The 13,997-nt window shown below is 37.0% G+C and overlaps 1 protein-coding gene across 3 annotated transcripts in view; it reads right to left on the bottom strand.

Annotated features, from left to right (window-relative positions):
- The window catches only part of CEP192 (centrosomal protein 192), a 135,813-nt gene that overhangs the window by 96,652 nt on the left and 25,164 nt on the right, over positions 1-13,997 (bottom strand). For all 3 annotated transcript variants that reach the window (XM_019814959.3, XM_023241726.2, XM_045041110.1), the window contains exons 8-10: positions 5,890-6,038; positions 4,597-4,741; positions 3,140-3,273 (exon numbers count right to left, since the gene is read on the bottom strand). In XM_019814959.3, the coding sequence (XP_019670518.3) occupies positions 3,140-3,273; positions 4,597-4,741; positions 5,890-6,038 (428 nt within the window). The remainder of the gene's footprint in view (positions 1-3,139; positions 3,274-4,596; positions 4,742-5,889; positions 6,039-13,997) is intronic.

Here is a 13,997-nt window from a genome sequence, read left to right on the forward strand (position 1 = left end):
TACCTGAATGCTCCACCAGAGTCTGGCTATCTTGTGATTAAATCCTTTATTTTTTAATATTTTTTTAATATTTATTTTTTTAATATAATTTATTGCCAAGTTAGCTAACATCAGTAGAAGCATAAGAACCATATGATCCTATGATCCTATCAATAGATACAGAAAAAGCAGAAAATACAGCATCCTTTCTTAATAAAAACCCTCAAGAAAGTCAGGATAGAAGGAACATACCTTAACATCATAAAATCCATTATATTCTGAAAGGCCCACAGCTAATATCAGCCTCAATGGGGAAAAACTGAGAGCCTTCCCCCTGAGATCAGAAACACGACAGGGATGTCCACTCTCACCACTGTTGTTTAACATAGTGTTGGAAGTCCTAGTCTCAGCAATCAGACAAAAAAGGAATAAAAGGCATCCAAATTGGCAAAGAAGTCAAACTCACTTTTTGCAGATGACCTGATATTCTACATGGAAAATGGAAGACTCCACCAAAAAACTACTAGAACTGATACATGAATTCAGCAAAGTCACAGGATATAAAATCAATATACAGAAATCAGTTGCAGTTCTATATACCAACAGTGATTAAATCCTTTTTTAGAAGGATTGGAAATAGAGTATCAGAAACTATGTTTTTACTTAGAAAGACTCTGAAACTTAAAACTTTTAGAATGTAACTCAATCAGAACTTGGGGACTTTCTTCAAAGGTATGATGAGATTCAACAACCAGGATTTTGCTTTATTTTATAGTTATCCATGGATTTCCTTTACTTTCCTACTATGTTTCATGAAAGGAGATTATCTTTATATGACCTACAACATCAAGCACCATACCTGTTGCCAAGAAATTTGTGAATATTCAACAATATTAAAACTAAAAATATTGTTTTTAATGACAAATAATTGCTAATAAGAGAAATACTATAACAGGACAAGTTCCTTAGCCTACAATTAAATGGTATGGATAGACATACTCGTAAAATTTATCAAATATCACTTTTTGACAAAATCAAGATGAATAGATGCTCTCTCCCTTTTTTCATTGGCTACCTCTAATCAGATGAGAGCTGGACTGTTAACCAGATATATTAGAATCATAACTCCATACTGTCAGATGACTATACATATGACAAAGCATCCAGAGCAGGAAAAACCCACTGATTCTGAACACTTGTTCTGGTTACCTGAGGCAAGGGGCTTTCTATCATGTTTGTACTTAACTGTACAGTTAACTGTTCTTAACTCCTTGGATAAGTAAGAAATTCTTGAAGCTGCTGAATAGGCAAATTCTGCATAAGTAAAATGTTCCTATACACAATAAAGCACTACATTGTACAATACAATCACTGTAATGAGAATTCAGAAAAATAAATGTAGTCCAGAGTTACTGAAAAGTAACCAAGGACTTCATAAAAGGTTGGAAAGACTGGGGCTCCTGGGTGGCTCAGTCTGTTAAGCTTCCATCTTTGGCTCAGTCACGATCTCATGGTTCATGGGTTTGAGCCCTGCATTGGGCTCTGTGCTGGGGTGCAGAGTCTGCTTCAGATTCTCTGTCTCCCTCTCTTTCTGCCCCTTCACCTCTCGCTCACACATGCTCTCTCTCTCCCAAACATTAAAAAAATATTTAAAAAATAAAATTTAAAAGACTGGAAAGATGATCATTATCTGGATTAGGGAAGAAAGGGAGAAAACAAAATAGGAACAGATGTATAGAAGAAACATACGTGAGAAAAGCAGATTAACATGGGGCCAGATTATAAAGCATTTTAAGGATTATTAATTTGAAACACCGAGACACAAAGAATATTTTATGTAGTATATATACATATATATGTACATATGTACACATGCATACAATCATACACATTAAAAACCTTTGTAACAAGATTAACCTGGTATTGACAAATGTAATGGAATGGGAAAAATACTGTAGATGGCAGGGTGCCTGGGTGGCTTAATTGGTTAAGCATCCAACTCTTGATTTCAGTTCAGGTCACGATCTCACAGTCATGAGATCAAGCCCCACTTCAGGCACTGCACTGACAGCGCAGAGCCTGCTTAGGATTCTCTCTCTTCCCCCATTCTCTGCCCCTCCCCCACTTGTGCACTCACTCGCTCTCTCAAAATAAACATAAAAGAACATTTTTTTAATTTAATAAAAGAAAGTAAAAATACTATAGATGGCACAATAAATCAGACATGAGGTAGTAAGCATCTTGAATTTGAATAGTGGTAAAGAGAATAAATAAGAAACAATAAACTTAAGACACAGTCCTTAGAACACACTGACAGAAATTAGGTTTTCTGAGCTTTAAAAACAACAATCCCATTATCACTTACCGCCTTAATCAGTCAAAGGATTACTATGAGGATAAATAACTGTCTCTACATATATCAATACACACACTCCCTCCAAATTAAAAATCATCAAACAAATCCTGAGGCATACATTAAAAAGGGGACAAAGAATTGCTAAGAGCCAGAAATGACTACCAAATTTCAAGTGTAGGAGTAATGGGTTACCATTAACAAACAGAAAACAATAAAATGAAAAACAAACATGTTTGAGCAAGATGAATAGTTCGCTTTTTTGTTTTGACACCAAGCTAAAGAACTTTTCAAGTGAGTGATCTAAATGCAAGTCAATGAATACTTAAATTTAAAAAAATGTATGTAATTATACATTTAACATAATCTTAGTGATCTCAAAGATACATACAAACACACACACAGAAACATTATCAGTAGGGAAATTTTTTTAAATTTCTTTAATGTTTACTTTTGAGAGAGAGAGAGAGAGAGAGAGAGAGAGAGAGAGAGCGCGCGAGCGAGCATTAGCAGGGAAGGGGCAGAGAGAAAGGGAGACACAGAATCGGAAAGCAGGTTCCAGGCTCTGAGCTGTCAGCACAGAGCCCGACGCAGGGCTCAAACCCACATACTACAAGATCATGATCTGAGCCAAAGTCAGACGTTTAACCAACTGAGCCACCCAGGTGCCCCAAGCAGGGAAATTTTTTAATACTTCTTTCTACATTTTCCAGAAGTCAACAGTTGTGGTTTGAAAAAAATTGATACCATACAAAAGATTTTTTATCCCTTTCGTAGAAAACTTAAAGAAAATGCATATAAACTTACTCTGCCATGATGTGACATAATACCCTTCAAACTGTCTGCCCTTTCTTTCTCTTGCTCAGTTCTCTGAGTACTAGAAGAAAATGATAACACACCATCTACGTGCCTTCTACTATCTCCAGGATCTATAAATTTACCTGAAAAACAAGAAAGGAAATTAATGGAGCAAGGTCAAAGTTTCAGTAATCTAATATAATAACTGCTTCTTGCTATTTAAATTATTTCATGTAAACCTAACACTTAGCAACCATATGACAAATCATAGGACTTAGAAATCATATGATAAATATAGCAATTTGCATATAAGAGAAGGTAACCATCAGTAGAAGGCAACAGTAACTGACAAACTGCTACCACACAGAGAATTCATTTCTAATTCTCAAATGTTTGAATAAAACACACTCATTTGTAGGAACCAATGCAAGCAATACACACTACAGTATCTTTTTAAATTTATTCATTTTGAGAGAGTGAGGGAGCGTGTGTGAATGCGAGTGGGGAAGGGCAGTGAGAGAGGGAGAGAGAGAGAATCCCAAGCAGGCTCCACGCGAACAGCATGGAGTCTCACACGGGGCTCGAACTCACAAACCATGAGATCATGACCTGAGCCAAGATTAAGAGTCAGAGACTTAACCAACTGAGCCACCCAGGTGCCCTTCATACTGCAGTATTTCCTTTTTTTTTTTTTTTTTAAATATAATTTATTGTCAAGTTAGCTAGCATTCAGTGTATACAGTGTATATAGCTCTTGGTTTTGGGGGTAGATTCCCATGATTCATTGCTCACATACAACACCCAGTGCTCAACACCCAGTGCTCACCCCAACAAGAGCCCTCCTCAATGCCCATCACTCATTTTCCCCTGTCCCCCACCTCTGGTCCCCCCCCCCCCGCCTCAGTTTGTTCTCTGTATTTAGAAGTCTCTTATGGTTTCCCTCCCTCCCTCTCTGTTTGTAACTATTTTTTCCCCTTCCCTTCCCCCATGGTGTTCTGTTAAGTTTCTCAAGTTCCACATATGAGTGAAAACATATGATATCTTTCTCTGACTGACTTATTTCACTTAGCATAATACTCTCTAGTTCTATCCACATTGCTGCAAATGGCAGGATTTCATTCTTTCTCATTGCCAAGTAGTATTCCATTGAATATATAAATCACATCTTCTTTATCCATTCATCAGTTGATGGAAATTTAGGCTCTTTCCATAATTCATATTGCAGTATTCCTAATAATACTAATGTACTTAGGTATTATTAAAAACTCTTTTGAAAGTTTTAGACTGTTTAAAAATCTGAAGGAATGCAATGATTAATACAGGTTACATTATACCAAAGAAATGACACTTAGCAACCATATGACAAATCATAGGACTTAGAAATCATATGATAAATGATTTTTCTTTGGAAAAAAGGCAAAGTCAAACACAATTTAAGAACAATGGAACTGTATTTTAATACTTACTGATCCCAGGCACACAAACAACATGGCCTTCTTCAGACTCTTTGTGGATTGTTTCAGAATTTCCTGAAGAGTGTGAGCCATGGGAAGTCAGAGAGCTGTTATTTTCTGATTGAGATTTATAGTTTAAGCTACCATTTTCATTTGCCTGTTTAAAAAATAACTTAGTTGTATTATTTTTTTAATTAAAAAAAAACTTTTTTAGGGGAAAAAGATGAGAAGCAGAGAATGACTTCTTGACAAAAGGATGCCAGGTAATTAATAACATAGAAGGAACTGGAAACATCACCAGTATAACCACCACAGGAATAATTGTTTCCAGGAGGCCTCAGCAATAATACTAAATCCAGTTGGCAAAAGGTTCTTGGGGAATAGAAAGCTCACAGGGCCTCAATGTGTCATTCCCAGATTATTTCTTGATAACAAAGGAGCAAAGAAAGGCACTTACACAAAGAGACAGCTAGCCAACACCACATTAACCAAGATTATCAAACACAACATCACTAAGAGTTGGACAAAGAGACTCCCATGTCTCCTGATGTAATACAAGGAGAAGCACACAATATCCTTATGTTTAATCTTAACCTGTTCACAATGAACATGCTTAATTTGAATTGTCAAAATGTTTAATCTAATCAGTAGGAGGAAAACCAATCAGACATACCTAGTTTACGAGTCATTTTACAAAAAAGGCCTAGATTTTATATAACTTTAATGACATGGAAGAACTACAAATCAAAATACTAAAGAAACATGACAACCAAAAGCAACTGTAATCGTTGATTAAATCCTGATTCAAAAACAATAAAAGTAAAGGGCATTTTAGAGGCAACTGGGTAAATGTAAATGAATACGGACGATATATCCATTTATATTACTGTATCAAAATTAGATAACAGAATTGAGATTATGCAGGAAAATATCTTTATTTGCAGGAGATAAATGTCAAAGTATTGGGGTGCCATGTCAAAATATCTGTACATGCCTCTCAAATGATACAGGAAAAAAGTATTCATGGAGGGATAAAGAAAATGTAAAGATGGCCAAATGTTAACAACTGGTTGATCTGGATAAGGGGAATACACATACATGTTCATTGTAATATTCTTCCATTTTTCTGTAGATGAAGAAAAAGCAAGAAGCAGGAAAGGATGGGCAAGGTATTTCTCATAACTTTCTATCCAGAAAAACAGAAACCAAAGAAAACCAAATTTTGTGTTTTATGGTAATATCTAAAGGGACCCGTAACAGTTTTCTAAAGTCAAATTTCTGAAAAACCATAAGACTGGAACATACCTGAAATGGATCATTTGCAGGTAATTTAAAATCTTTTTCTGGGCGTTCTTGTCCTTCTAGGTCTTCATATAACATTCCTGGAATAGCCAGTTGCTCAAAGTAAGCCTCCAAATGTTCATCATAAAACTCTTCATCATCAATATCGTCATCTATCGGTAAAATGGAAAAAAAAATAGGAAATTTTTTAAGGTACTGACTGAACTATAAATAATATTTAATCAAAAAGGTTGATAAAGACTTCTGAGGAAGAAGGCAGAGTAGGAGGACCCTAAGTTCAACTAGTTACATGGATACAACTAGATAACACCCACATCAGTGTGAATAACCCAGAAAAGGATCCGAAGACTGGCACAACAAACACTCCACAGCTAAATGTGGAGAAGAAGCCACATCAAAGAGGGTAGGAAGGGCAGAGACATGGTCAGGAGCTAAGTGAACCCATGGGATAGTCTGCAAAAGGGAGGGACTCCAAGGGTGCAGAGGGATTTCACAGGTTCTTAACAATCACTAGGGCATAACACCTGGAACTTTAAAAATCAGCAGGCTCTGCTTTAGCAGAGCCAGGAGGGCAAGAGGAAACGGAGTCCCTGCCTTTTAAGTGACAGCACAACAAACAGCCCTGCAGAGACACAACACAGAAGCAGCAGTTTGAAACGGTATGTGGAGGGAGATGTGGGAACTAATTCTGATGCATTTGCTAACTAATTCTGATGCATTTGCTAGGCAGGCAGGGATCATTGGGACACTTCTCCAGAAAAAAAAAGGAGCTGACAGGTGCCATTTCCCTTCCCTGCTCCGCAGCTTAAATACACAAACACCTGTGGGGACCAGTGGGGTGAAGATGCTAACAGTGCGCCCCGCATTCTCCTGTGGACACACCTCTTCCAATACACTTTTGCCAGAGCCCACCCAAAGTAGTGCCACAAGTCTGGCAGTATGCAAGCAGCCCTGATAGGGGCCAGCACCACTCCAAAGTGACTCCTGCCCCAGGAAAGGAGAAAGAAAACCACACACACCGGTCAGATTGTGGTCCTGACAGTGGGCTGAGGGCAGACAGCTGATCTGACTGCAGACCTACCCACCAACAAAAGCTTCTCAGAGGACAATACAGGGAAAGCACCTTGCAGTTTGATGTTACCACAGCTCTGGCAAATGCCTATTCTGACTCAACTCAAGCCCAAGGCAGTGCAGAGTGGCCCATTACAACATGGGGAATAAACCCCGCCCAAAACAGACAAAGAGAAACTCTGCAGATGACTGCACTGAAGGCAAAAGTGGCTTGACCACAACAGCAGGATACACACAACACACACAGGAGATGCCCCTAAGTGGCAGGTTCTGGTGAACAGGGGACACTGCACTGTAACACACTAATGACCTCTTCTTCATAAGGCCACTACTTTCAAGAGCAAGAGATGTAGCTGCCTGTTGAACCACATAGAAACAGACACAGAGAGTTAAATGAAATGAGAAGACAGAGTAATATGTCCTAAGTGAAAGAACAGGACGAAATCACAGCAAAGACCCAAGCAAAAGGGAGATAAGTAATATTCCTACTGAGAATTTAAAGTAATGGTCATAAATATATGCACTGGGGGCATCTGGGTGGCTCAGCTGGTTTAATGACTGACTCTTGATTTCAGCTCAGGTCATATATCTCACAGTTTGTGAGCTTGAGCCCTGCATCAGGCTCTGCACTAACAGCATAGAGCCTGCTTGGGATTCTCTCTCTCTGCCCCTCCCACACCCGTGTTTTCTCTTGTTCTCTCGCAAAATAAATAAATGAAACTTTAAAAAAAGAAGATACACAAAGGACTAGGGAAAAGAGTGGAGGACATCAGTGAGACACTTAACAAGGAAACAGAAAACATAAAAAAGAACCATTCAGAGATGAACAACTCAATAACTAAAATTTAAAATACACTAGATGGAATAAATAGACTAGGTGAAGCAGAGGAACAAATTAGCAACCTGGAAGGCAAAGGGATGGAAAACAAGGTGAACGTTAAGAGAGAAAAAATAATAATAATAAAGTGAAAATAGACTTATAGAACTCAGCAACACCATCAAACATAATGACATTTGCATTATAGGGAAGGAGAAGAGAAAGAAGAGAGAGAGGAAAAGAGAGAGAAAGGGGGGAAGAAAATTTACTTGAAGACATAATGGCTCAACACATCCTGAATCTGGGGAAGAAAACAGAAATCCAAATCCAGAAGGCACAGAGAGCCCCCAACAAAATCAACTCAAGAAAGTCCACACCAAGACACATAGCAACTAAAATGGCAAGAAGCAGTGATAAAGAGACAATTCTAAAAGCAGCAGGAGATAAGAAAACAGTTCCATACAAGAGAAACCCTATAAAACTATCAGCAGATTTTTCAGCAGGATTTTGCAGGCCAGAGGGACTGGCATGATATATTCAGTGTGCTGAAAGGAAAACACATACAGCCGAGAATACTCTATCCAACAAGGCTATCATTTACAATAGAGAGAGAGAGATACAGTTTCCCAAACAAAACTTAAAGGAACTCAAGACCAGTAAACCAGCCCTACAAGAAATGTTAAAGGTAACTCTGAGAAGAAAGACTTATATATAGGAGTAAGAAAAGCACGTAGCACAAAATCAGTAAAAATAAGTGTATCTATAAGAATTAGTCAAGTGACTCACAAAATAAAAGGATGCAAAGCATGACACCATATACCTAAAATGTGGAGGGAAAAGGAGTAAAGAATGGGTTAAAACTTAAGTGGCTATTAAAATAATAGATTGCTATATGCAGAAAATATTATATACAAACCTAATAGTAACCACAAATCAAAAATCAATAATAGATATTGAAATAATGAAAAGAAAGGAATCCAAATACATCACTAAAGAAAGCCAGCAAACCATGAGAGGAGACAGCAAGAGAAAGAACAGAGAAGAACTACATAAACAGACATAAAACAAGTAACAAAATGGCAATAAGTACATACCTATCAATAATTACTTTGAATGTAGATGGACTAAACATTCCAAAAGACACAAAAAGTGATGGAGTAGATAAAAAATGTAAGACCCATCTACATGCTGCCTTTAAGAGACTCATTTCAGACTTAAAGAAACATGCAGATTGAAAGTGAAGGGAAGAAGCATTTCTTAAACAAATGGAAGTGAAAAGAAAGCCAGGGTGGCAATATTTACTGGGACAAAACAAAGACTGTAAAAAGAGAAAAAGAAGGACACTATGTAAACATAAAGGGGACAACCCAACAAGAAGATACAACAATTAGAAATATATATGCATCTACCATGGGAGGACCCAAATACATTAAGCAGCTGAAAATAAACATACAGGAAGCAATCAACAGTAACACAATAACAGTAGGGGACTTTAACACACCACTTACAGCAATGGGCACATCATCCAACAGAAAATCACCAACAGTGACTCTAAAAGATACACTGGACCAGATGATCTAATAGATATATTTGGAACATTCCACCCTAAAACAGCAGAATACACATTCTTTGCAAGCACACATTCTCCAAAATAGATTACAGATTAGACCACAAAACAAGTCTCAACAAATTCAAAAAGACTGAAGTTATACCATGCATCTTTTCTAACCACATGCTATGAAACTAGAAATCAAACATAAGAAAATATCTGGAAAGAACAAAAATACATGGAGGTTAAATAACATGCTACTAAGCAATGAATGGTTCAATAAAGATATCAAAGAAGAAATCCAAAAATACACTAACAAATGAAAATGGGAATACAACACTCCAAAATCTTTGGGATCCAGCAAAAGCTGTTCTAAGAAGGAAGTTTATAACAATACAGACCTATCTGAAGAAGCATGAAAAATCTCAAATAAACAACTTAACCTTACAAATAAAGGAGCTAGAAAAAGAAGAGCAAAACCCAAAAACCAGTAAAAGGAAGGAAGTAATAAAGATTAGAGCAGGAATAAATAAAACAGAAACTAAAAAAATAGAACAGATGGATGAAACCAGGAGCTGGTTCTTTGAAATCTTTAGCAGGACTCATAAAAAAAGAGAGAATGGACTCAAATCAGGAATGAAGGAGGAGAAATAACAACCAACACCACAGAAATACAAGGCATTATAAAAGAGTATTATGAAAAGTCATATGCCAACAAGCTGGACAACCCAGAAGAAATGGATAAACTCATAGAAACATACAACCTCCCAAAAGTAAATGAGGAAAAAATAAAAATACCGAACATACCAATTACCAGCAATGAAATTGAATCAGTAATCAAAAAACTCCCAACCAAAGTCTAGGACCAGACAGCTATGAAGTCTATCAAACATTTAAAGAATAGTTAGTATCTATTCTTCTCAAATTACTCCAAAAAATAAAAGAAAAAAGAAAGCTTCCAAATTCATTCTATCATTACCCTGATACCAAAATCAGATAAAGACACTATAAAAAAAAAAAAAAAAAAAAAAAGAGAACTACAGGGCAATATCTCTGATGAACAGAGACACAAAAATCCTCATATTAGCAAACTGGGTCCAATAATATATTTAGAACAATATTTCACCACAATCAAGTGGAATTTATTCCTGGAATGCAAGGATGTTTGATATTCATAAATCAATCAACATGATACATCACACTAACAAGAAAGGATAAAAACCATATGATCATTTCAGTAGATGCAGAAAAAGCATTTGATAAAGTACAGTATCCATTTATGATAAAAACCCTCTACAATGTAGGTTTACAACATTGTAGGTTTACTACATTGTAGGTTTACTACAATGTAGGTTTCAACATAATGAAGGCCATACATGAGAAGCTCATAGCAACCATCATACTCAGTGGGGGAAAACTAATGAAAGCTTCTAAGGTCAGGAACAAGACAAAATGTCCATTCTCACCACTTTTATTCAACACATGACTGGATGTCCTAACCACACCAATCAGACAACAAAAAGAAATAAAAGGAATCCAAATTGGTAAGGAAGAAGTAAAATTTTCACTATTTGCAGATGACATGATATCATATGTAGAATACCCTAAAGACTCCACCAAAAAACTATCAGAACTGATAAATGAATTTAGTAAGGCTACAGAATACAAAACTGATATACAGAAATCAATTGCATTTCTATACGCTAATAAAGAAGTAGCAAAAAGAGAAATTAATAACCCCATTTACAACTGCACCAAAAATAATAAAATACCTGGGAATAAACTTAGCCAAAGAGGTGAAAGATTTGCACTCTCAAAACTGTAAAACACTGATGAAAGAAACTAAAGACACAAATGGAAAGATCTTCTAAACTCATGGACTAGAAGAACAAATACTATGTGCATACTACCAAAAGCAATCTACAGATTTAATGTAATCCCTATCAAAATACCAAAAGTTATTGTTCACAGAACGAGAACAAATAGTCCTAAAATTTGTATGGAACCACAAAAGCCCCTTAATAGCAAAAGCAATCTTGAAAAAGAATAACAAAACTGGGGGCACCTGGTTGTCTTAGTTGGTAGAACATATGACTCTTTATCTCAGAGTCCTAATAAGTTCAAGGCCCACAGTGGGTGTGGAGCCTACTTAAAAAATAATAAAACTGGATGTATCACAATCCCAGGTTTCAAGATTCACAACAAAGCTATAGTAATCAAAACAGTATGGTACTGGCACAAAAACAAACACATAGATCAAGAGAACAGAATAGAAAGCGCAGAGGGCACCTGGGTGGCTCAGTCAGTTAAGTGTCCAACTCTTGATTTCGGCTGGTCATGATCTCACAGTTCATGGGTTAGAGCATGTAGGGCTCTGTGCTGACAGCATGGAGCCTGCTTAGGATTCTCTCTCTCCCTCTCTCTCTCTCTCTGCCTCTCCCCTGCTCATGTTCTCTCTCTCTCTCTCTCTCAAAATAAATGAACTTAAAAAACAAACAAACAAAAAAAAGAACAGACAGCCCAGAAGTAAACCCACAATTATATGGTCAATTAATCTTCGACAAAGGCAGCAAGAATATGCAATGGGAAAAAGACAAGTCTCTTCAATAAATGGTGTTAAGAAAACTAGACAGCAACATGCAAAACAACGAAACTGGACCAATTTCTTACACCAGGGTCCTAAATGTGAGACCTGAAACCATAAAAATCCTAGAAGAGAGCACAGTGGGTTATGTCTCTGACACTGACCATAACAACTTATTAGATATGGTCTCCTCAGGCAAGGAAAATAAAATAAAAAATAAACTATTGAGACTACATCAGCATAAAAGGCTTCTCAACAGCAAAGGAAACAATCAACAAAATATCTGAAAAAGGGGTGGTATCCAAAATATATATAGAACTAATACACAACCAAAAAAACAATCCAATTTTTAAAAATGGGCAGAAGACATGAACACACATTTCTATAAAGAAGACAAACAGATGGTCAACATACACATGAAAAGATGCTCACCATCACTCATCATCAGGTAAATGCAAATCAAAACCACAATGAGATATATGACCTCATACTTGTCAGAATGGCTAAAATCAAACACACAAAGACAACAAGTGTCGGCAAGGATATAGAGAGAAAAGAACCCAGTGCAAACTTCACTGCAGCCACTGTGGAAAACAGTATGCAGGTTCCTCAAAAAATTAAAAACAGAACTACCCTCTGATCCAATAATCACACTACTGGGTATTTACCCAAAAAATACAAAAACACTAATCCAAAGGGAGACATGCATCCCTGTTTATTGCCTCATTATTTGCAACAGCCAAATTATGGAAGCAGCCAAAGTGCCTACGGATAGGTGAATGGATAAAGAAGATGCAGTTCACACACACAGGAATATTACACAGCCATTAAGAAGAATGAAATCTTGCCATTCACAATGATGTGGATGGAACTAGAGTCTATTATATTAAGTGAAACAAGTCTGTCAGAGAAAGACAAATACTAAATGATTTCATTCATATGTGGAATTTAAAAAACAGAACAGATGAACATAGGGGAAGAGGGGGGAAAAGAGTGGGGGCAAACCATAAGAGACTCTTAACCATAGAGAACTAAGCGTTGATGGAGGGAGAGGAGAGGGGCTAGGGTGATGGGCATTAAGGAGGGTACTTGTTGGGATGAGCACTGGGTGTTAGTGATGAACCACTAAATTCTATTCCTGAAACCAATATTACACTATAGGATAACTAGAATTTAAATAAAAACTTGAAACAGAAAAAAAAAAAAAAGAAAAAAATCAAAAATAAATACATACATAAAAATCTAGCCTGCTAAAACAAAGATCTATATAAACTCAATCTATGATTCCTTATTCACAATTCCATAATCCAAAATATCTAAAAATTGTGGCAGCAAAACCTGTCCTTAATTTATAATTTGTATTTATCCCAATCAGTTAGTTCATCAGCCTGACCTTCAAAGCCATGAATAATTTGGTCCCTTCCTACCTGTCTGAGTTTGTTCCCCAATTTAGCCTCCTACAAGTGCTGTAAACCTGCCACACAAAATCACAAGAGTTTGGCTAGTCTCCAAACATGGTCTAAAATGCCCCTACCTTAAGGCCTTTACAAGAAGCTATTCCAGCTTCCTGAAATATACTTCTCTTCCCAGATCCATGTTAGGCCTATCACAGGTCTTTTCAAGAAAGAGGAAAAAATGCATCACCCTTTTTAAAAAAAAATTTTTTTTAATGTTTCTTTATTTTGAGACAGAGAATGAGTATGCACGCACGTGCACAAGGAAGGGACAGCAAGAGAGGGAGACAGAAAATCCAATGCAGGCTCTGTGCAAGTCAGACGTTCAACTGACTGAGCCACCCAAGCGCCCTGCATCCTTTTCTTTTCTTTTTTTTAATTTTTTAATATTTATTTATTTTTGAGAGGGACAAAGAACAGAGAGTGAGTGTGAACAGGGGTGCGGCAGAGAGAGAGGGAGACAGAATCCAAAGCAGGCTCCAGGCTCAGCACTGTGAGCACAGAGCCCAAAGCAGGGCTCAAACTCACGAACTGTGAGATCATGACCTAAGCCAAAGTCAGATGCTCAACCGACTGAGCCACCCAGGAGGCCCACCTACATCCCCTTTTAATAAGCCTTCACAGCTACCTTCCTCA

Source organism: Felis catus, chromosome D3 (genome assembly GCF_018350175.1).
Source record: "Felis catus isolate Fca126 chromosome D3, F.catus_Fca126_mat1.0, whole genome shotgun sequence".
In the NCBI taxonomy this organism is placed as follows: Eukaryota; Metazoa; Chordata; class Mammalia; order Carnivora; family Felidae; genus Felis; species Felis catus.